This window comes from Monodon monoceros, unplaced genomic scaffold (assembly GCF_005190385.1).
Source record: "Monodon monoceros isolate NGI ecotype Baffin Bay Population unplaced genomic scaffold, NGI_Narwhal_1 Super_Scaffold_16, whole genome shotgun sequence".
Taxonomy (NCBI): Eukaryota; Metazoa; Chordata; class Mammalia; order Artiodactyla; family Monodontidae; genus Monodon; species Monodon monoceros.
In genome coordinates this window covers 23,696,871-23,721,091 of record NW_021703772.1, presented here as the reverse complement: position 1 = coordinate 23,721,091, position 24,221 = coordinate 23,696,871, and the positions used below count along the sequence as shown (strand labels likewise).

The following is a 24,221-nucleotide window of genomic DNA, read 5'->3' as shown; positions in this document are numbered from 1 at the left end:
TAAGTGGTTTGCCCAAGGTTTCATAGCTAGTAATGGTGGAGCCAGGCTCTGAATGCAGCCTCTCTGGTTCCAGCATTGAAGCTCTTAATCACCTCATTAGAAGTTGCCACTATGTTTCTTTTGGAAATAAATGGGAATTTTTATAATGAGGTGCTGTTTGGCATCCAATTTTCATTAGAATGTAGGATGAAAAAGAATCCGTAAATAAAAGGGCCCTGTAGATGGTTCTGATACATACACAATATAAACCCGAGGAAGATTCTGTCATAGCAAAAGGACTGCACATGACTGGGCAAATATCATTTATTATACATTATGTTAGGACAATTCGTACCTCAAAATTCTTATGGAAATGGCTTTACTTTGGTAAGAATCAACGTTACAACTACAATTCCAAGTCCCAGAGTATAAAACCAAAGAGAAAACAGACGTCCAGATAAATATTTTGAATGAGTATGAGAATGGAATTGGCTAGGGTGACCATCCTAGTTCTTTATTGGTAGTTCCCCTGGGCCAATCTCTCAGTTATGATTTCTAGGACTTTTTTTTTCTACAGGTACTGAGGATCTTCCTCTTTTCCATTAGTTTTCCCTGGGGACAACTAGGACTCTATACACATACCTAAAAATCTGGGGACTGATGATTGGCATGTAAGAACCAACAGAAAGACAATTTAGAGAAGAAAACAAAGTGAAAAACAAATGCTAGGGTCAAAACTGAAGAAAACCAAGCCATCTCAGTAAGAAAAGGTGTGCAAACCAAGCCCATTGCTTCATTTTATCTCGTCCAGTTCAGGAACTGCATCCCGAGGGCTCAGGGTAACTAGGCAACGAGGTTGCCCCAGTAACGTAGGAAGCGAGGAGGACTTCCCCATTTAGGGCTCGGGGCAGCCCTTCCGGGCCCGGAGCCCGCGCGGTGGGAGGGGTGAAGGATGCCAGGCTCTCGCGAGAGCTGCGTGTGTGTTTGTACTGAAGCGTCTTCGCGGTTGCCCTTAGGGACGCGGTGCGGTAGCCAGGGGCAGGCTCCCGGAGCGCTTCAGATGGCTTCTCAGAAAGGGATGCTCTCCTCGGCCCTGCGGGTTCTGGAAGAAGCGTTGGGCATGGGCTCGACGGCTGCCGGGGACACCGCGGAAGCGGTGGCCGCCGAGGGCGCCTACTACCTGGAGCGTATCCTTCCCAAGTAGGCGCGGCACCCAGACGCTGGCCGCGGTAACGGGTGTTGGGGGCGAGGGCGGGGGCTTCCCGCTCTGGGTGCCCTGTGAAGCTTGCGGTCACCCAGCCGGTAGAGATGCCTATTGGACCTCTAGGTGGTTTCAACGCCACCGCGACCCCCTGATACCTACCCACTGTAATTTTTCGCCTTGTAGTAGTTGTAGGCTGATGTGTTCCTGTTGGAAAAAGTTAGTAGTCACCACTCAGTAAACTTTGCAATTTTATTTTAAAGTAGCACAACAAATTAATCCAACCCTCCTTTACCTCAGGGGTTTTCTTAAGCCCGCAAACCTTCGGAATGCCGTGAAAATAAATCCGTAGGGTAACATCAGGAGGTTAAGGAAAAGACCGCTACCTCTAGGCTTTAAGGAGAGGAAGGAGGAAGCTCAGAATATCCAGCTGGATCCTGTAGATGGTCCAATTGTCTAATGCTTAAGTGATTTGTTTTGGTAGCATCTACTTACTGGGTAGTTTCAATCTGGGCTACTTAATGATAAAAATAGCACCACCCCGCCCCGCTCCGCCTTTAGCAACTAAATGGTAACCTCGTGACCTGACGAGGCTCAGAGATGTTAGGAAGAAACATCAGACAGTGATGAGCGATTATCATTGGAAATACCCAGAAAAATTGAATAGCCATATGTGGATAATTAGGTTCACTATTTCTTGTGTAAAGCTTTTGAGCTCCCCTTCTCTAAATTAATGGTACTGAGGAGAGGGGGAGGGTTCCTGAGAAAAAGATAACTACTCCATTCTTCAGGCAGATAGGAGAGAGATGGGTAATCTGTTTTATTCTTAAAGGTATCAAGGAAACTGCAAAATCTACCTTATTTTTTTGTCCAAATATAATCCCCCCGGATTTAATTCAAGATTCCAGAGATCCAGCAATGATTCATTTTATAGGCTTTTAAACTGATTAACCTGTCCTGACTCAGGCCCAGTATACATCCCTGCTACAGGGAGCTTTGAAGAACTTGGTTGAAAAGCTCAAAGAAAATATATAGTATTTCATTCAGTGCAAACATGATTTTTACAGGAATATGTTCGAATAGTTTGAAATAATTTGAATGAAATATGTGGGTGCTCTAGTGTCTTAAGTGAGGTTTTATACTCTGTTTTCCTAGCTCTTAACAAGCTGTCTTTTCCAGTAATCTTCCTTTTTAAATTGAAAAACAATTCAATGACTCTTTCAGCGCTAATCTACATCAAAGTATAAAGTTATCCAATGCCCATACTAGTGATAACCAGGTATCTTATATCTGTCAGCATTAAAATGATTTCTATCACAATAGTTTATATCACTGCTTTTAATTTTTTTTTAACATCTTTATTGGGGTATAATTGCTTTACAACGGTGAGTTAATTTCTGCTCTATAACAAAGTGAATAAAAATATGGAATGCTTCACGAATTTGCGTGTCATCCTTGTGCAGGGGCCATGCTAATCTCTGTATCGTTCCAATTTTAGTTTATGTGCTGCCGAAGCGAGCACACTGCTTTTAATTTTTAAACTTGTATAGGGCGAGATGCAAACTTAGACGACATAGTTCTTATCTTACTTAGCTATCTCCAGAACTTTAAGAAATCTAATCATGGAATGTATGAATCCTCTAGTGAACTCTTTTTTAGAAAGATATTTGCAGCTTTGTAAAATATAAGGCTAGATTTTAACTATGTGATCTGTAAACGGGCAAGTAGGTATCTCTAGTAATTGTAAAGAAGATTGGTCATCTTTCGTTAATGAATGCTCTATTAAAAATCAATACAACTTGAGAGAGGTTTTCGCTCATAGTAGTGATCAGGGGTTGCCTTTTAATGTGTGGCTACAGACAGAGTGCCTATTCCAGCTGAGAGATGCAGGCTGGAATGAATTGTATTAAGAAAGCTAATGCTTAATTGATTTTTTTGCTACTTGTCTAAAGAAAGACCTTATTCAAGGAAGAGTAATGAAATGCATGGACTCCAGGGAAGTAGAGCCCCCAAAGTAATATTGTTTTTGTTACCTACCTCTCTTTGTGCTGATTCTCTGATCCCCTAACTGGCTTTTGATTATTATTTTAACTTTCTAGACATTTTAACACTAAGAATTTGAGAATTTGCTGACCCCTGAAAAGGCCTCCTTTGGCCCCAACAGCAGTTTGTGAGGGTTGACTGAGTTTAAGCCTGTCCTTTGAGGCTAACCAACTCTGGATGCAGTCCCAAAGTCAACTGTTTCAAAAATGCAAATTAAGGATTCCAGACCCTGAAATATGGTGATCACACTAAACCAATACCCCATCTAAGATGCATACTTTTCTTCTTAAGTAATATCCTTAGCCAGTATCTCACTGCAGTGGTAATGTTTACTGATAACTTTGTTTAATTAAAACAGAACTTTTGTTATTTTTAAAAGTTATTTTGTTATTTATTGCTTTTAACACTTAGTTTTCCTCTAAGATGTTACTTCTCTGGAATATTTATAGTATTAAGTAATAAAATATTAGTAAAATCCTTAATAATCATTATGTTCTCAAGTAGTGTATTTCATATTATCATTGGAAAACTGGATTTGCTCATGGGTGCTTAATTGCATCCTACATATATTCAAATAAAAAGGATAGACAGTTTGAATGTAGAGTGTAGAGGCATGTTACTAAACCTGGAGTGCTGAATTCTACATGCACAAAAGTCATAGATTATTTGGAGAGAAAAAAATTATATTTTGTTCTGTGTCTTCTAGACTAGGCAGATGTTACTGTGTATATGAATCCAAGATATGGATCTTGAAATGAAGATTCTAATTCAGTAAGTGCGGGTTTCAGGGGTTGAGATCCTGCATCATTAACAGGCTTCCAGGTGCTGCTGGTGTGGCTGATCTAAGGACTATAATTGGAGTAGCAAGGCTGTAGACAAATATCTTAACCTCTAGCCTTTATGTTTTCAGATAGAGGTATAATATATAGACCCCATATCTTTGGGTCTCCTGGTTTAGAAGTTGGAAAAACTTGCACCGCCATCCCCTATGAGAACCTTATACGTTGAAAGAAAATTATTTTCCAGGTTCTGAGGCAGAAGATAGGCAACAGCTGTCTTAGGCAGGAGTGGCCAATAAATTTCCACATTTGCCAATTCTATTGAATTGGTAGTGGTTCCATAGCATGTGGTATTAAGACTTGGTAGGAAAGACTGAAGGAAGCAAACAGCAATGGGAATTATGACAGCAAGTGTGCCAGTTATTTGCCACCTTTGGTCTATTTTCAGTTAACTTACTTTATTTAAACTGGCTTTCCTAAGAAAGGGAACATGACTATAATGTTTGATATTTACAATACATTTCTTTTATTTCAATTTAGTGAGTAAAATGTTGATCATGGAGGATACAGGCTAGACTTTAGATTGCCTTTGTGTACATTGATTCTGCAGTGATATCAAAGATTACAAAGCAATTTCTGTCTATATCAGCTTTGGGAAATCATGTAAAATATAATTAGCTTTATGTTTCACTCCAGTTCTTTATAAAGCTGGTGCTACTGGCAGTGATCACTACCTACAGATGCAGTGGTGGAGGAGACCAGTGTGTGAGGAACTTTGTATGCTGCTCTCATCTGAAAATTGTTCATTTCTTTCTGGCTGTGGTCCATTTGCACAACCTTGTTTGTGACCCCATCATACCAACTGTCACATCAAACTCTGCTCCATTAGGCCAGCTGAAATGCTTCTCTGAAGCTTCTTGCAGTTGTATCTTCTGTAGTACTCGGTGGATTTAGGGCTTCATGGCAGTTTCAGTGTGGGTGTATATTGGCCTATTTTCTGACAAGATCTGCAAGGTCAGGATCTGGTGCAGATTCTGTTCATGTAGAAACTACTAGTTCACTGGTGGTGATGAAGTACCAGGGAACTAATTCATAGTGTGCAAACTCACAAGTACTACTAAATTCCTTCCAGAGCAAGTGGAGATATGGAGAATGACCCTTAGTCTGAGACCAGGCCATGACTATAGGATATAGTACCTGGCCTGGAAGGGGGTGGTGCTGTGGACTGTGGGTGCAGGCCAGGGAGGAAAGAGGGCCACAGACAGTACCCTGGGCAAGATCAGACTAGAAAACCAGGCACAAAATTGTCAAGTCAAGCTCAAGCTCTAGAAATGCAGGACCAGATCTGAGTGGAATAGTCAGAGTAGAAAAAAATGAATTTTGGAACTGGAGTTCAATGATGTTTTTTGAAGGAAAACTAGGCAGGTAGTGGGAAGGGAGTTTTGTAGGGGCTCAGAGTCAGCTTGGCAAGAAGAAACTGATATTAAGCCAGCATGCCAGTTTATTATTCTGCAGTGGAAAAATAACTTTGTATGAAAATTGTGACCAGCTTAATTGTATGGACATTTCCTGGAGAATAGGATCACCTAAGAGATTAGATTACAGATGAGAAAGTTGCCCAGTAAAAGTAGAATCAAAATTAAAGGTTTTATTTTTCAGGCAATTCTTGACAAACTGTGCATTTCTACCCTACCAATATTGCTTCTAAAGCAGTGCTTTCCAACCTTTTTCACACACGATGCTCCATCAGATCCTGCTTCACTCTCTCTTTCTGGCTGTCCCAAGGGCCAAGGGGATCATTATCTGTACAGTCCAAAGTTTTCTGTTTATGAAAACCTGAGAGCGTGATTTCTCTCAGGCGTCAGAATCAGAGACTGCTGTACATCTGCTGAGAAACTCATCTGTTTTCATTGGATGGATACTGAATTGGTATCTGATTACATTTCCCTTTTTACCCTGACTGCTGGGAAGCTTAGAGTCAAACCTGTGGCATATAACAAAGTTCATGAGACCTTATGGCCTGTACTGTACCTTACTTCTACTGTTTCCCTTTCTCTGCTAATTTCCATATTCATTTATTTTTTTCTCCCTGTAGCTGTATGCATGTCTGTAAACTGCCACAGAATTGTTTTGGGATTTATTTGTGCATTTGTCCATGTGTTGCCAGCCGGCTAGCCAGCTAGACAGATACATGTGAAAGTACATTTCCTTCTTTAGTAATGCTGCAACATCACATTTCAACTAAGTTGCTTCTGAGAAGGAAAATTTTCTGTTCACATCATATTGTGGGTACTAACAGTATCAATTAAGGAGGATCCTGATTCCTGTTTTGGGTATTTGTACTCTTCCTGATCTTTTAATCTCTTGCCCTTGGTTTATTGAATCTTTGGGTCGATAGCCCTGTAGCTCTTTTATATTTCTCCTTCCTTTAGGGTCTTCAGACTGAGCTGTTTAAAGGATTTGATTTATCTGTTTGTAATATGACACTTGAGAGTTTGGAAAACAAATAGGTGAGAATTCATTACTGAGGATATTGGTAAAAATTGCACATTGCTATTGTGTCACTGTAGAAACAGCACGGTGTAGTTGAAAATTCATGGTATTTATATTTAAGACACTTGTCTTTGTCACTCATATCTTTGATTTTGGCCAAATCTATTCATCTTCCTGACTTAGTTTCCTTTATTTTTTTTCAATTTAGAGATTACTGTATCTGTGCCATTCAATCTCACAGGGTTTTAAGAGTACCTATGGTTATGATCCATGTGACAATACTTTTTAAACTTTATAAAATGGTAGTTATTTTTCTCTTACTCTTTTTTGATTATGGGAAACAATATATTATTAGTGATTATAATCCGTTCCCTAGAATATTTTTTTTTTGGTAGCAGTATACAAGTGTTGTTTTATATTTCCAAAGCTTTGAGGACAAATCACCTTTTCCTCTATAGAGCCATGTTCAAGAAGCTTTGCTTTGACGTTTCTTCCTCACAATAAATAAGCAGTTGGCTTATTTACAATTATAAACTCTATCCAGATCATTTTAGAATGTTAACTTCTTTGTGAAATTTATTATGGTATAAGCAGTGATGAAGGATAGCATTACTTTTCTGGAGACTTACAGGCAAGTGACTGCCTACAAAATCAGCTTCTAATAGTTGTTTCTCAGAAGGGGACATATTTTTCCATAAAAAAGAGGCTGAACTTCCTGTAGCTGAACCTAAGGAAATTTTATATCATTAAGTGAACATGTGTCAGAAAAATATAAATCTAGAAAAGGAGGAAGATTCAGAATGTCTTTTATGTATCCATTCATCTTAACACTAGATCATGGGAGACTTAGGAGACTTCTCCACAGGTACTCATCTCTTTCCAGAACAGGGAAAATAACAACAAACACTTGTATAGTATTTATTATAAGCCAGGCACCATTCTAAATGATTTACATATGTTAATTTGTGTTAACAAGAGAGGTAGTATAGTATAGTGAAACCTAAGCTTCTGGGGCTGATTCCCAACTCTGTTAGGTCCTGATTGTGTAACTGTGCATTTGAGTCCTGATCTGTAAAACAGAGATAATAATAGTTCAGCCTCATTGGTAGGATGAGGATGAAATGAGTTAATACATGTAAAACCCTTAGGACAGTGCCTGGCTCCTGTTAAATACTGTGTGTGTGTTATCAGTTCTTATTACAAACAACAGAAGTTGTTATACACACCGTCAGGTTACTCTTGCAGGATGGGATGATAGAGAAATTTCTTATAACCAGCAGCAAAATGAAAACTAGGCTAATCTAATCTTTGATTTTCATAACCATTGCTGTGCACTGAAGTGTTTAATTTTATACCTTTTAAACTTGGCCTAATAAAGTCTGTGCATTTGAAAAAAAATGTAAACCTACTGACCAATCAACAAAATAGCATTACTGGCGTGTATTTTGATTTCTTTTAAGATTAAATGTTGTCTTGAAGTTTTCATTTGTAATTAGACTAACTTGTAATTTTTGAAGGTCTTAGAGCAATGCTGTTAGAATTTTTTATTAGAATCATTTCCACTGATATTTTAATGCTGATATATCTTGATAATTTATGAACTGCTGAGTTATGATTATTAAGTAGTTTATATTTGCTTAAACATTAGGCTGTCTTTTCTGAGAAGATAATTTTAAAATTGAGATATGTAAGAAAGAGAGTGGAGGTGTAAGTATCTTTTATTGATAAAAAATTGAAATCTATATTTTACTTATATTTAAATCTTAGTGTGCTTTGCTTTTTTCGTTCACAGTACTTTAAGCCAAATAAAGAAGTCACACTGCATTGTGAATGACTAAGAAACTCCGGAAAATTCACTGTGGTTTGAGACGTGTTTGAAAATTTACTGTCATAGTTTTCCTGTCCATCATTTTTCTTATCTCTTTCTAATTTATGTTATGATACCATGTACATTTTTGTAAGCCTTCTTAGAATCAAATTGGAAATCATTAGATAGTAAATAGATTAAAAATATAGTTTTTCATGAGTTTGGGTTGTTTGAATAATAATTTAAAATAACAAGATATTTTGTCTTAAAACATCTATAAATGTAGGCTGTATGAGGAAGAGAAATTTTAAAAAATAGCTTAATTTACGTGTATTTACTAACTTGGTGAGATACTTGGATATAGTACTGTATTTTAAGGTTATCTCAATTTTGAAATATAATAATTTTATTCCATTATTTTGAGATTCAGACTTAACAGTACCTTTAGAGGTCACCATAACTGAAGCATCTGAAGATGATTATGAATATGAAGAGGTAATTTGTTCATTTTACGTATTCTATAAATTCATTACAGTTATTCCTGTGAAATATTCACTTTATTTTTCTTAAAAAATTTTTTTCTTAAGTGATGCTACTTTTTCAACTGAATTTAGCTAATCAGCTGGTTAAGAGTGAGGTTTGAAAATTCTATTTAAAAATTTAGATTGGTTAACACATCTGGCTCTTTTGATTTTCTTGTTAATTGTCCTTCAGAGTCAGCTTCTCATCACCTGCCTTGTGGATCCACACTATAGTCTGTTGTCTCTGTCCAGTAGGTGTTCTCAATCATCCAGTCTAGGTTTCCCAGATTCCTACTACCTAGCTGGAGCTCAGATCCTATGGTTCCCTTCAACTTAGCAATACTTTAGTCTAATATAGGTACTGTCTCAAACCTGTCCTTTAATTCATTGTTCCAAGGGAACCTATCATTACATCTGAGACTTGGAAGGCAGAGTCACTCCAAGATGACAGAAGCTGTGAATGAAACTGTGGAAGCAAGCCTGGCATTTGTGGCCAGGCAAACAGGAGACAGGACAAACACAGAAGATAGGCTTTGTATTACTACTGGTAAAATGGAGATAATATTAATACATACCACATGAAATGACTTAATAAATGTAACAGGCTTAAAGCTGTGATCAGCACATGAGAAGCATGCAATAAGTGTTCACTCTCATTAATGTCATAACTAGAGTCAGTTGCATTCTTCCGAGAGCTTAACATTCAGGCAGTGAGTTTTGTTTTGCTTTTTAATATTAGACACAATTTATTAGATATTTGCAGTTGCTAGTAGTTATGAAAAGTAATGGTGGAGAAAATCTGGGATGCGGAGAGAATGGTGGCATTTAGATGGCCTAACATTCTTTTTTTTTCAGCAGAGTTGTTAGACTACATTTGTCAGTATAGGTAAAAGCAGTTGCCCGTAAGCTAACCTCAAGTTCATCAAGTAGTAACATTGAGTGATGTTTATAAGGAAGTCAGAGGGCTGCCTACTTGTTACTTTATTTTTCATGGATCTTCAGAATGACATGGTGTCTTACGTAAAGTGTATTTCTTTGATCCTTTGTTTTGTTAGGAAAATTTATTTCTAAAATGAAATAAGGTATTTTTATATTCCTGCTAACTCTTCCTATCATTCTCTTTCTCTGTTATTTAGATACCAGATGACAATTATAGCATTCCAGAGGGTGAAGAAGACCTGGCAAAAGCAATTCAGATGGTCCAAGAACAGGCTACAGATACTCAAATTTTGGTGAGAATTTTGAACACAACCATAGCCTATAGTTTAACAGCGATACTTTCTACACGAAGTTTTGAAAGTCATTTAAACTAAAAATACTTCACTTACTAGATGCAGCTCTATCACCTGACGTCTTTTTCACTTCTATTTGTTTATCATCTAACCTTCACTTTTAGTAAGTAGTCATATTTACTTTGCCTTGGATCATCATTTTCCACATGGTGTTCACTTTTGCATGACTTTGCAACAAATGACACTTTCTCTCAGAACTCTTTTTAATCTCAATAGAGTTTAAACAAGGATTTTCAGCACTTGTACAGAACTTGGTATTGTACACATATTCTACAGTCTGTTTTGTAAGCATCTGTATTTTTTGTTTTTCATGGAAGTATTTATATCACAGGAAATGCTTAATATATTATGCTTTTTTTCTTGTGAGGCTGATGAACTAATTTCACTAGAAAATATGGTGGGGATGCTTTCTGATTATAATACCACCAATTAACAGTACATGGAATGATGGCATTCCTGTAAAATTGCAAGCTCAATTAAAAATTGACAATAATGATGATAGCAAAAATATTTTTAAAGTGCTACCAATACTAATTAACACTGAAGTCATACCAATACTAATTAAGAAGGCTGCTTTTCTTCAAAAATGAAACCTTTACTGTGAAATATGAAGGAAATTATTATACTCTTATTTAGGTGCAGATTTGGCTTCCTCAATGCAAAATAGTATGTGATAGACTTCACTCCATATTCTGCCCTTTGTCAATCTTTCCATATTTTTCAGATTTCCTTGGTTCAGAAATCTAGTTACTCCTTTCCAAAATGTCTGTCCATTCAAAATTGAAAAATGCTGAAGAGGAGGATTTTTTGAATCCAGAATTGATTATATTCTAAGTGGAGGGCTTTAGCTCATAGTAAACTCTATTCTCTAATATATCCTATGGATATAGTTCCTTCTAGGTAGACGTAAAGTGAAGTCTATTATGCAGACTTTATTAGTCTGTTGGATATCTCAATGCAGTAATTTATAGGAAAGTTTTAAAACATAGCATTTTGAACGATGAGCAGTGAATAAACATATCAGTTGCATTATATGTATTACTTATCATCTTCCTTCTTGCTTTACATCATTAAGTAAAGAAGGATTAAAAAAATACTTTATGTACCACTCATTTATGTTGGTACTTGGTAACATAGATATGCCTAACACAGTGCTTGGCACATAGTAGGCACTAAATGAATAGCAGTTAAATAAATGAATAGATAAATGAATCATTGAATGAAAAAATTATGACCAAATTGTAATTGCATCTTTGTATGTGGTATCATGCTAGAAGGTGCTTGTAAATCCAAAAATAAATCCAAGAACGGCAATTGGTGAATAAATTCAACGTAGTAGCTGTCGTATCTTCTGAACTAAATATCAGTAATTCTTCTGTCATCAGTTTCTCGGAAGCTTTCTTTTATCATAAGCTTGCAAGAGGTAACTTTCTAGATTTATGACATTTTTATAGCTTGTTGACTCTCATTTAAGTTTTTATCTGTTTTTTGAGTTCTTTGGAGGAACAGTGCTATGCAGAAAATTTACAAAAGTTTCCCTTAAGCTTTTAAAATTAAATATGAATTCATTTTATGATAAGCATTTCAGTTATGTATTTCTAATTTGGTTTTTGTTTCTATAGTATTTTATCTTCAAAAACTGGCTTTGAGTTGTGCCATGGGCTTTCTGTTTTACGAATATTTATTGCTTATGAAACCCACTTCCTTTTGTTATGATTTTATTACATCTGTTTATGAGCAAGATATATTTTCTTCTATGTTAGAGGATAGTAGTAGTCTCAATTGAACAGGGACTTTTAGAAAATTCATTAAAGACTGCAAGTAAAAAAGGTCATCATTACATTAGGAATGTTGAATATAGTTGAAATTGTTGAAAAGTTGAAAGTTGGAAATAATGTAAGTAGTTTTATTGGTTAAAAAATTAACAAGGATTATTTATATAAGAGTTGACATTTAAATGAATTTTTATAATTTTCTTTAAACCTTGATAATATATATGAAAAATCTGAGAATTGATGCATGTTTTATTTCATAAATTTTAAACTTTTTATCCTATAAAAATGTTTCCTTGATAGGTGCAATGTTTCAGAACTCTGAAATAAAATAGTTTTATCATATTTAAAGTAATTAATGAAAAAAATTAACGTAGGAAATGTTATTAATCTGTGACAAATGTGTGGTTTGGTTGTACTGTCCATTGTTTCTTGAAACTGAAGTCTTTTTTCTAAGTATAAATGTAAGTAGAAATAGGAATACAGGCACACACACACATACACACACATATTCCTTAGAAATACTTGTATGTAATTTTATGAAAGAAAGTCTACTTATATTCAAGCTGGGTTTTCCCCTCTACACTGTGAGCATATTATTGCCATTTTGGGGGGTAATTCTTCAGCTGTTTTGGTTCGTGATTTTTTTGTTTTGCTAATTTTGGAGGTAAAATCTTAAAGGTCCATTTATTGCCATAATAATATAATATTTATAAACTTATAAGTTTGATCTTTAAAGATAACAGTAGCGGAGTACCTAAATCATAGAACTGTTAAATTTCCTGACATCTTCTCTCCACCTCCTCCTCTAAGAATATAAGGCATTTCTTTGAAATAGTCAGGTGTTTCTGAAGGAGATGAATTGATAACTGAACAAAACTACTATACTGTTTAACGTATTAATCAGTAGTTCTCAAAGAATTTTACTCTAAGATATTTTCCTACATATTTATTAAGAATTACTATCAAATATTTTCATATTAAAGTTATGTTCTTATAAGAAAAACGTAGCTCAGGATTAGTTATTCCTTTCATTTATTTATTTATTTTTAACATCTTTATTGGAGTATAATTGCTTTGCAGTGGTGTGTTAGTTTCTGCTTTATAACAAAGTGCATCAGCTATACATATACTTATATCCCCATATCTCCTCCCTCTTGTGTCTCCCTCCCATCCTCCCTATCCCACCCCTCTAGGTGGTCACAAAGCACCGAGCTGATCTCCCTGTGCTATGTGGCTGCTTCTCACTAGCTATCTATTTTACATTTGGTACTATATATAAGTCCATGCCACTCTCTCACTTTGTCCCTGCTTACCCTTCCCCCCCCCATGTCCTCAAGTCCATTCTCTACATCTCTGTCTTTATTCCTGTCCTGCCACTATGTTCATCAGAATTTTTTTTTTTTTTTTAGATTCCATATATATTTGTTAGCATATGTTATTTGTTTTTCTCTTTCTGACTTACTGCACCCTGTGTGACAGACTCTAGGTCCATCCACCTCACTACAAATAACTCAGTTTCGTTTCTTTTTATGGCTGAGTAATATTCCATTGTATATATGTGCCACATCTTCTTTATCCATTCATCTGTCAGTGGACACTTAGGTTGCTTCCATGTCCTGGCTATTGCAAATAGAGCTGCAATGAACATTGTGGTACATGACTCTTTTTGAATTATGGTTTTCTCAGGGTATATGCCCAGTAGTGGGATTGCTGGGACATATGGTAGTTCTATTTTTAGTTTTTTAAGGAACCTTCATACTGTTCTCCATAGTGGCTGTATTAATTTACATTCCCACCAACAGTGCAAGAGGGTTCCCTTTTCTCCACACCTCTCCAGCATTTATTGTTTGTAGATTTTTTGATGATGACCATTCTGACTGGTGTGAGGTGATACCTCATTGTAGTTTTGATTTGCATTTCTCTAAAGATAAGTGATATTGAGTATTCTTTCATGTGTTTGTTGGCAGTCTGTATATCTTCTTTGGAGAAATGTCTATTTAGGTCTTCTGCCCATTTTTGGATTGGGTTGTTTGTTTTTTTGATATTGAGCTGCTTGTAGTATTGGAGATTAATCCTTTGTCAGTTGCTTCATTTGCAAATATTTTCTCCCATTCTGAGGGTTGTCTTTTCATCTTGTTTATGGTTTCCTTTGCTATGCAAAAGCTTTTAAGTTTCATTAGGTCCCATTAGTTTATTTTTTGTTTTTATTTCCATTTCCCTAGGAAGTGAGTCAAAAAGAATCTTGCTGTCATTTATGTCAGAGTGTTCTGCCTATGTTTTCCTGTAAGAGTTTTATAGTGTCTGGCATTACATTTAGGTCTTTAATCCATTTGGAGTTTATTTTTGTGTATGGTGCTGGGGAGTGTTCTAATTTCATTCTTTTACATGTAGCTGTCCGGTTTTTCCAGCACCACTTATTGAAGAGGCTGTCTTTTCTTCATTGTATATTCTTGTCTCCTTTATCAAAAATAAGGTGACCATATGTGCATAGGTTTATCTCTGGGCTTTCTATCCTGTTCCATTGATCTATATTTCTGTTTTTGTGCAAGTACCATACTGTCTTGATTAGTGTAGCTTTGTAGTACAGCCTGAATTCAGGGAGCCTGATTCCTCCAACTCCGTTTTTCTCTCTCAAGATTGTTTTGGCCTTTCAGTGTCTTTTGTGTTTCCATACAAATTGTGAAATTTTTTGCTCTAGTTCTGTGATAAATGCCATTGATAGTTTGATAGGGATTGCACTGAACCTGTAGATTGCTTTGGGTACTATAGTCATTTTCACAAGGTTGATTCTTCCAGTCCAAGAACATGGTATATCTCTCCATCTCTTTGTATCATCTTTAATTTCTTTCATCAGTGTCTTATAGTTTTCTGCATACAGGTCTTTTGTCTCCTTAGGTAGGTTTATTCTTAGGTATTTTATTCTTTTTGTTGCAGTGGTAAATGGGAGTGTTTCCTTAATTTCTCTTTCAGATTTTTCATCATTAGTGTATAGGAATGCAAGAGATTTCTGTGCATTAATTTTGTATGCTGCTACTTTACCAAATTCATTGATTAGCTCTAGTAGTTTTCTGGTAGAGTCTTTAGGATACTCTATGTATAGTATCATGTCATCTGCATGTCTCTATATATACTATCATATATAGTATCATGTCTCTATGTATATAGTATTACGTATAGTGACAGTTTTACTTCTTCTTTTCTGATTTGGATTCCTTTTATTTCTTTTTCTTCTATGATTGCTGTGGCTAAAACCTCCCAAACTATGCTGACTAATCGTAGTGAGAGTGGGCAACCTTGTCTTGTTCCTGATGTTAGTGGAAATGGTTTCAGTTTTTCACCATTGAGAACGATGTTGGCTGTGGGTTTGTCATATATGGCCTTTATTATGTTGAGGTGAGTTCCCTCTATGCCTACTTTCTGGGTTTTTTTTTTTTATCATAAATGGGTGTTGAATTTTGTCATAAGCTTTTTCTGCATCTATTGAGATGATCATATGGTTTTTCTCCTTCAATTTGCTGTTATGGTGTATCACATTGATTGATTTGCATATATTGAAGAATCCTTGCATTCCTGGGATAAACCCCACTTGATCGTGGTGTATGATCCTTTTAATGTGCTGTTGGATTCTGTTTGCTAGTATTTTGTTGAGGATTTTTGCATCTATGTTCATCAGTGAAATTGGCCTGTAGTTTTCTTTATTTGTGACATCTTTGTCTGGTTTTGGTATCTGGTTTTGATGGTGGCCTTTTAGAATGAGTTGGGGAGTGTTCCTCTCTCTGCTGTATTTTGGAAGAGTTTGAAAAGGATAGGTGTTAGCTCTTCTTTAAATGTTTGGTAGAATTTAGTTGTGAAGCCGTATGGTCCTGGGCTTTGGTTTGTTGGAAGATTTTTAATCACAGTCTCAATTTCAGTGCTTGTGATAGGTGTGTTTATATTTTCTATTTCATCTTGGTTCGGTTTCGGGAGGTTGTGCTTTTCTAAGTATGTGTCCATTTCTTCCAGGTTGTCCATTTTATTGGCATAGAGTTGCTTGTAGTAATCTCTCATGATTCTTTTTACTTCTGCAGTGTTAGCTGTTATTTCTCCTTTTTCGTTTCTATTTCAGTTGATATGAGTCTTCTCCCTTTTTTTCTTGATGAGTCTGGCTAGTGGTTTATCAATTTTATTTATCTTCACAAAGAACCAGCTTTTAGTTTTATTGATCTTTGCTACTGTTTCCTTCATTTCATTTTCATTTATTTCTGATCTGATCTTATGATTTCTTTCCTTCTGCTAACTTTGGGTTTTTTTTGTTCTTCTTTCTCTAATTGCTTTAGGTATAAGGTTAGGTTGTTTATTTGATATGTTTCTTGTTTCTTGTGGTAGGATTTTACTGCTATAAACTTCCCTCTTAGAACTGCTTTTGCTGCATCCCATAGGTTTTGGGTCGTCATGTTTTCATTGTCATTTGTTTCTAGGTATTTTTTGATTTCCTCTTTGATTTCTTCAGTGATCTCTTGGTTATTAAGTAGTGTATTGTTTAGCCTCCATGTGTTTGTATTTTTTACAGATTTTTTCTTGTAATTGATATCTAGTCTCATAACGTTGTGGTCAGAAAAGATACTCGATGTGATTTCAATTTTCTTAAATTTACCAAGGCTTGATTTGTGACTGAAGATATGATCTATCCTGGAGAATGTTCCATGAGCACTTGAGAAGAAAGTGTATTCTGTTGTTTTTGCATGGAATGTCTTATAAATATCAATTAAGTCCCTCTTGTTTAATGTATCATTTAAAGCTTGTGTTTCCTTATTTATTTTCATTTTGGATGATCTGTCCCCTGGTGAAAGTGCGGTGTTAAAGTTCCCTACTATGACTGTGTTAATGTCCATTTCCCCTTTTATGGCTCTTAGCATTTGCCTGTTGTATTGAGGTGCTCCTATGTTGGGTGCATAGATATTTACAATTGTTATATCTTCTTCTTGGTTTGATCCCTTGATCATTATGTAGTGTCCTTCTTTGTCTCGTGTAATAGTCTTTATGTTAAAGTCTACTTTGTCTGATATGAGAATTGCTACTCTACTCCAGCTTTCTTTTGCTTTCCATTTGCATGGAATATCTTTTTCTATCCCCTCACTTTCAGTCTGTATGTGTCCCTGGGTCTGAAGTGGGTCTTTTGTAGACAGCATATATACGGGTCTTGTTTTTATATCCATTCAGCCAGTCTATGTCTTTTGGTTGGAGCATTTAATCCATTTACATTTAAGGTTGTTATCAATATGTATGTTCCTATTACCATTTTCTTAATTGTTTTCGGTTTGTTATTGTAGGTCTTTTCTTCTCTTGTGTTTCCTGCCTAGAGAAGTTTCTTTAGCATTTGTTGTAAAGCTTGTTTGGTGATGCTGAATTCTCTTACCTTTTGCTTGTCTGTAAAGGTTTTAATTTCTCTGTCAAATCTGAATCAGATCCTTGCTGGGTAGAGTAATCTTGGTTGTCGCTTTTCCCTTTCATCACTTAAAATATGTCCAGCCACACCCTTCTGCCTTGCAGAGTTTCTGCTGAAAGATCAGCTGTTAACCTTATGGGGATTCCCTTGTATGATATTTGTTGTTTTTCCCTTGCTGCTTTTAATATTCTTTCTTTGTATTTATGTTTTGATAGTTTGATTAATATGTGTCTTGGCATGTTTTTCCTTGTTTTTATCCTATGTGGGACTCTCTGCACTTCCTGGAGTTGATTGACTATTTCCTTTCCCATATTAGGGAAGCTTTCAACTATAATTTCTTCAAATATCTTCTCAGTCCCTTTCTTTTTCACTTCTTCTGGGACCCCTATAATTTGAATCTTGGTGTGTTTAATGTTGTCCCAGATTTCTCTGAGACTGTCCTCAATTCTTTTAATTGTTTTTTCTTTATTCTGCTCTGCAGTAGTTATTTCCACTATTTTATCTTCCAGGTCCCTTATCCGTTCTTCTGCCTCAGGTTTTCTGCTATCGATTCCTTCCTGAGAATTTTTAATTTCATTTACTGTGTTGTTCATCATTGTTTGTTTGTTCTTTAGTTCTTCCAGGTCCTTATGAAATGTTTTTTGTATTTTCTTCATTCTATTTCCAAGATTTTGGATCACCTTTACTATCATTACTCTGAATTCTTTTTCAGGTAGACTGCCTATGTCCTCTTCATTTGTTTGGTCTGGTGGGTTTTTATCTTGCTCCTTCATCTGTTGTGTGTTTCTCTGTCTTCTCATTTTGCTTAACTTACTGTGTTAGGGGTCTCCTTTCCACAGGGCAGGTTCGTAGTCCCCATTGTTTTTGGTGTCTGCCCCCCATGGCTAAGGTTGCTTTAGTGGGTTGTGTAGGCTTCCTGGTAGAGGGGACTAGTGCCTGTGTTCTGGTGGATGAGGCTGGATCTTGTCTTTCTGGTGGGCAGGACTATGTCTGTTGGTGTGTTTTGGGATGTTTGTGACCTTATTATGATTTTCAGCAGCCTCTCTGCTAATGGGTGGGGTTGTGTTCCTGTCTTGCTATTTGTTTGGCATAGGGTGTCCGGCACTGTAGCTTGCTGGTCGTTGAGTGGAGCTGGGTCTTAACATTGAGATGGAGATCTCTGGGAGAGCTTCTGCCGTTTGATATTACGTGGGGTCAGGAGGTCTCTGGTGGATCAATGCCCTGAACTCGGGTCTCCCACCTCAGAGGCACAGGCCTGATGCCCGGCTGGAGCACTGAGACCCTGTCAGCTACATGGCTTAGAAGAAACGGGAGAATAAAGGAAAGAAAGAAAGAAAAAAATAAAATAAAATAAACTTTTAAAAATAATAAATAAGTATTGAGAATAAAAGAAATTTTAAAAGTAATAAAAAAAAGAAAAAAATAGGAAAGAAAGAAAGAAGAGAGCAACCAAACCAAAAAATAAGTCCACCAATGATAACAAGTGCTAAAAACTATACTAAAAAAAAAAAAAGGATAGAACCCTAGGACAAATGGTAAAAACAAAGCTATAGACAAAATCAAACAAAGAAGCATACACATACACAGTCACAAAAAGAGAAAAAGGAAGAAAAAAACCAAAACATTGTTGCTCCCAAAGCCCACTGCCTCAATTTTGGGATGATTCGTTGTCTATTCAGGTATTCCACAGATGCAGGGTATATCACGTTGATTGTGGAGATTTAATCCGCTGCTCCTGAGGCTTCTGGGAGAAATTTCCCTTTCTCTTCTTTGTTCGCGCAGCTCCTGGGGTTCAGCTTTGGATTTGGCCCCGCCTCTGTGTGTGGGTCACCTGAGGGCGTTTGTTCCCGCTCAGACAGGACGGGGTTAAAGGAGCAGCTGATTCGGGGGTTCTGGCTCACTCAGGCCAGGGGTGGGGGAGGCAGGGGTATGGATGCGGGGCGAGCCTGTGGCGGCAGAGGCCAGTGTGACGTTGCACCAGCCCGAGGTGCTGTGTGTTCTCCCAGGGAAGTTGTCCCTGGATCATGGGACCCTGGTGGTGGCGGGCTGCACACGCTCCTTGGAGGGAAGGTGTGGATAGTGACGTGTGCTCGTACACAGGCTTCTTGGTGGTGGCAGCAGCAGCCTTAGCGTCTCATGCCCGTCTCTGGGGTCCGTGCTGATAGCCGCGGCTCGCGCCTGTCTCTGGAGCTCATTTAGGCGGTGCCCTGAATCCCCTCTCCTCACGTACCCCGAAACAATGGTCTCTTGCCTCTTAGGCAGTTCCAGAGTTTTTCCCGTACTCCCTCCTAGCTAGCTGTGGCGCAGTAGCCCCTTCAGGCTGTGTTCACGCAGCCAACCCCAGTCCTCTCCTTGGGATCCGACCTCCGAAGCCTGAGCCTCAGCTCCCAGCCCCCGCCCGCCTTGGCGGGTGAGCAGACAAACCTCTCGGGCTGGTGATTGCTGGTAGGCACCGATCCTCTGTGCGGGAATCTCCCGGCTTTGCCCTCCGCACCCCTGTTGCTGCACTCTCCTCAGTGGCCCCAAAGCTCCCCCAGCCCCGCCACCTCCCGTCTCCGCCAGTTTAGGGGCTTTCTAGTGTGTGGGAACTTTTTCTCCTTCACAGCTCCCTCCCACTGGTGCGGGTCCCGTCCCTATACTTTTGTCTCTGTTTATTCTTTTTTCTTTTGCCCTACCCAGGTACGTGGGGGAGTTTCTTGCCTTTTGGGAGGTCTGAGGTCTTCTGCCAGCGTTCAGTAGGTGTTCTGTAGGAGTTGTTGCACATGTATATGTATTTCTGATGTATTTGTGGGGAGGAAGGTGATCTCCACGTCTTACTCTTCTGCCATCTTGAAGGTCTCCTCCTTTTCTTTAGACTTTGGTTTCATTAAAGTTCATTTTAAATCTTACATATCATATATGCTAATGAAATAAATACATAAAATAATTTTCATTACTTTTATATGTTCAATGATTAAATCACAATAAAAAGAGCTGTTTGTCATTATTGAGTTCCTAGCCCCTTGATGTACACATTTAATTTCAGTTAAAGAACCAGGCTACTTGTACCCCGAGCCTTGCCTATAGATTCTTCAAACTAGTGTCTTTGACTTAATTTGAATTAAAGAGTTGATTCTCAGGAGTCAAAAAAACAGTTTTCAAAGAAACTCACTGAGTGGAATAGTTCAAACTATATCAAGACAGTTTTGATATATGGTCCAGTAATTCTTTGGTATTCAACATTTAATTAATTCTTAAGTCCTCTGTGATTTTGTTCTCAACATATCTCATATCCTTCTCTTCGCTTTCATTCCTTACTTAGTTCGTCTCAGATTCACCTTCTGTCTTCTCTCATCAGAGCTACTGTCATGCTGCTGATACTGCGCCTCCTTCTACTTGCATGTAAAGGAGGTTTTAAACACAAATTTGAATTTGTCACTCCTCTACTTAAATCAGCAATGTCTCCATCCTTCCGTCTGCCTTGACCTTCTTGATGTGCTTTCTGTCTGGCTTTCCAACTTTCTCTCTGGTCCTTTCTCCATAAGACCTTGAGCTTGAATGGACTGAACTCTCATTCCTTGTCTTTGCCTCTGATGTTTTTCTTGCCTTGAATTTCCTTCCATCCTTCTTCACCCATTGAACTTCCTCTTCTTCTATAAATTCCAACTTAAGAGTCTTTCTTAACAAAGCCTTCTTTTACCTACCCAAGACAAGTGAAATACTTTCCACCTTTATCACTTTACCAAGACGATCTCTATTATTTCACACGAGACACTATTTAGAAACCTCTCTAATTAGAAAATTTCACCTTTATAACTTTCATAGAAAAAACTAAGCAACATGCTAGAGCCACTTTTGTCTCCAACAGATTTCTGGGTCACATGTGGATGGACTTTTTAATAATTCAGCATTTTGTAAAGTGAGGCATATTTGCTAGTTTCTAGAGCCTTGGCTCTTTTGGTCCTTATTCTGAGGTGCTTTATTAACACCATCATTAAATTAGTTTTAAAGCTGTAATGAGAGTTGTATATATTGTATAATTGAGATAAAAATGCAACTTAAAATTACATAAATGTACCTATTGGCTGTATGTATGATGTTCTGTGTAGACTTATAAATAGGCTTTTATAATCAAAACTAATCACAAATAGTAGAGCTTCTATACTGTTATTTGTTTACATGTTTTGTTTTTTACCCAACTGGTCTTTCAGTTCCTTGAGACAGGGACGGTGTCTTATTCATATTTAATTCCTCGCACTTTTCACACAGTGCCTGGCATATGGGTGATATTCAGCAAATATATGTTAATATTATTTGTAAAGATAAAAGAGACATTTATGATCACATTACAGCTTGGAACGTGTGTGTGTGTGTGTGTGTGTGTGTGTGTGTGGTGTATAATGCTGAAGGACTATAGATTAGATACATAAATATATTGTCAGGATTATAAATCTCAATGTATAAGTAAGAACTATGGCAGTTTAAAATGGTTGGATTTCTGTTTTGGATGTTTCAAGGTGTGTGTATAAGATGTGTTCAGGAAGAGAAAACATTTATTTGAGAAGGCAGGAATCTTATGTGCTGCAACCATACACACAAGCATCTTGTAAGCAAGCAGTCCATAGGCATCTTTAGAAACTAGAGTAGGTACAGTTTGTCTTCCCTTTTCTCCTATGTTCCTGATTCCTTCAACTATCATCCTTCTCATCTTAAAATATCATGTTCAAATTTACTGACCCAAAATCAAAGGTAGCATTTATTAAGTATAATGAATGCTTGCTTTGAGCTATATTATGTCCTTACCTAACAGTTATAAATATAAAATCTTCTACCACAATTTAACAACTTGATGGATGACAGGCATGCTGTACTCTTGCTACTTTGGCATCTCCCATGATGTTTGATATAGGGTCCTACACATAATCATCATTGTTACATGATATCTTTTTTAATGATCTTAGGAAAGAGAAGTTATTCTGCATGAGCTTTAAAAAAATTTTTAAACCCCATCATTTGTCAGGAATTTTCTGTAGCCCCCTAAATTTGCTTAAACTCATCACTATTTTGATTGTCATAATAGCCACTAGTAATTAACATCAGTATTAAAGTATTCATAGAACTTTTAAACGACTTTTTGTAGCAAGAAAGATTTTCTTTCTTCAGTGCATTTCTGTGTAACCATTGTGTGCATTCTTTGTAACCTGGTCTGTAACCATTACCAAGTTGGGAAGGGGAAGTAGGAAGGAAAGTCCATTGCTGGGTTTCTATAGGTGAAAATAGATGACTATCCAAATATTCTGCACTGAGATTACTGAGTTCTTACCAATGAGAAGAAAATGAATGTACTCTGGAGACAATGATGCTGTTGATATTAAGAATCTACCCATTACTTTATTTATTTTATACAGTGATATGTGATATGGTAGTTGTTATGACTGTCCTACTTTCATATCTCACTTGCTGAAATATCTCCATTTCTCTAGTTTAAGGATCTCTAAACTTGTTCTCACAAGGGTCACATAGAAGATATTTTGTGTTTTGAAGGGCATAAGGTCTCTGTTGCAACTGCTCAACTGTAGTGCAAAAACAGCCATAGACAATATGTAAATAAGTGGGCATGGTGGGGTTCTAATAAACTTTGTTTATGAGAACAGTTAGCTGACCCCTAATCTAGTTGATAGACTTATTTATTTCCATTATGAAATAATAGTACAAGAGCCCTCTATTGCACATAATTTCTTCCGTAGTGTTTCTAGAAATCAAGGCACCCAAACCACATTTCTTTTTATAATGATAATTAAAATAATTAAATGATCTATACATATATGTATATTTAATTTGTTATATACTATTGTTAGGGCAAGGTGACCTCCTTATTGTTTTTCAAACAATCCAATCACAGTCTTGCCTGCCTTTGTACTTGCTAATGCTGTATCTGGAACATGACTCTACCTCTTCTCTAGATTTATGTTCAGATGCCGCTTTCTCAATGAAATCTTCCTTCATCACCCTATGTACATAGCAGCCCAGCTCCACACGCATATCTGCTCCCTACCTGGCTTTCCCTCGCTTCAATCCTCTGTCTGTACCCCCAGGCACTTAGTACCATCTACCATACTATATATTTTTAATTTAGTTATTCATTTTCTGTCCCCATATTCTTGACTATCAGTTATGAGGACTGAGTCTTGTCTGTTTTCATCACTGCTTTATCCCTAGTGATTAAAATAGTTCCTGGACATAATAGTCAACAAAATTCTTTAAAAAGTGAATGAATGAATGAATGAATGTAAAGCCTATGTGTACAATTAATCAAAGCTTTGATATTTTCAAAATAAGTAATTACACATTTAAATTTTAGGAGCAGAAAACAGTCCTTTCTTCAAAGCATGCAGTACCTGAAGCAATAGAAGACTTTCTCTGCAATTTCCTGATCAAAATGGGAATGACTAGGACTCTTGATTGCTTTCAGTCTGAATGGTAAACAATTAAGTAAATAGTTCTCTAGAAATACTAACATTATTTAACATGTGTACTTTTAATCATCTTAAAAGACTTTGAGTGACTCGGCTTATGTAAAATGAATGAACTGGATAGAAACTTTTCTCATCACCACCACTGAAACCACAACACACATACACACACAATCAGGATATCAATTTCAAAGAAATTTTTAATAAATATCTTTTCTAAATATATAAATTTAGGTGATTTTCAAGAATCAATAAAATGGAATGTCTCCTGTAGTTATATAATATGAAGCTATTTGATAAAATATTTTTTAAATGTCTTTTGAATAATTATAAGGGTATAATTTCCTGTATTAAGACATCCTGCTAACAGTACTACTTTGCTTGTTTTACTTAGAGTGTAATGGCCTGCTTTTCTCTACTCACACAACTAATTTTTTTTCTACAAATATCCCTT

The 24,221-nt window shown here is 36.7% G+C and overlaps 1 protein-coding gene and 1 non-coding gene across 2 annotated transcripts in view; one reads left to right on the top strand and one right to left on the bottom strand.

The window, feature by feature from the left end:
- The first annotated feature begins 983 nt into the window (after nt 1-983).
- Nucleotides 984-24,221, top strand: part of SPAG16 (sperm associated antigen 16) — an 875,915-nt gene continuing 852,677 nt past the window's right edge. Inside the window, exons 1-4 of the mRNA XM_029225940.1 lie at nt 984-1,166; nt 8,751-8,797; nt 9,960-10,055; nt 23,656-23,774. Coding sequence (XP_029081773.1) covers nt 1,040-1,166; nt 8,751-8,797; nt 9,960-10,055; nt 23,656-23,774 — 389 coding nt within the window. The 5' untranslated portion in view covers nt 984-1,039. The remainder of the gene's footprint in view (nt 1,167-8,750; nt 8,798-9,959; nt 10,056-23,655; nt 23,775-24,221) is intronic.
- Nucleotides 2,599-2,702, bottom strand: LOC114897365. The gene has a single exon (XR_003794089.1). It is a non-coding gene; the product is annotated as a U6 spliceosomal RNA (small nuclear RNA).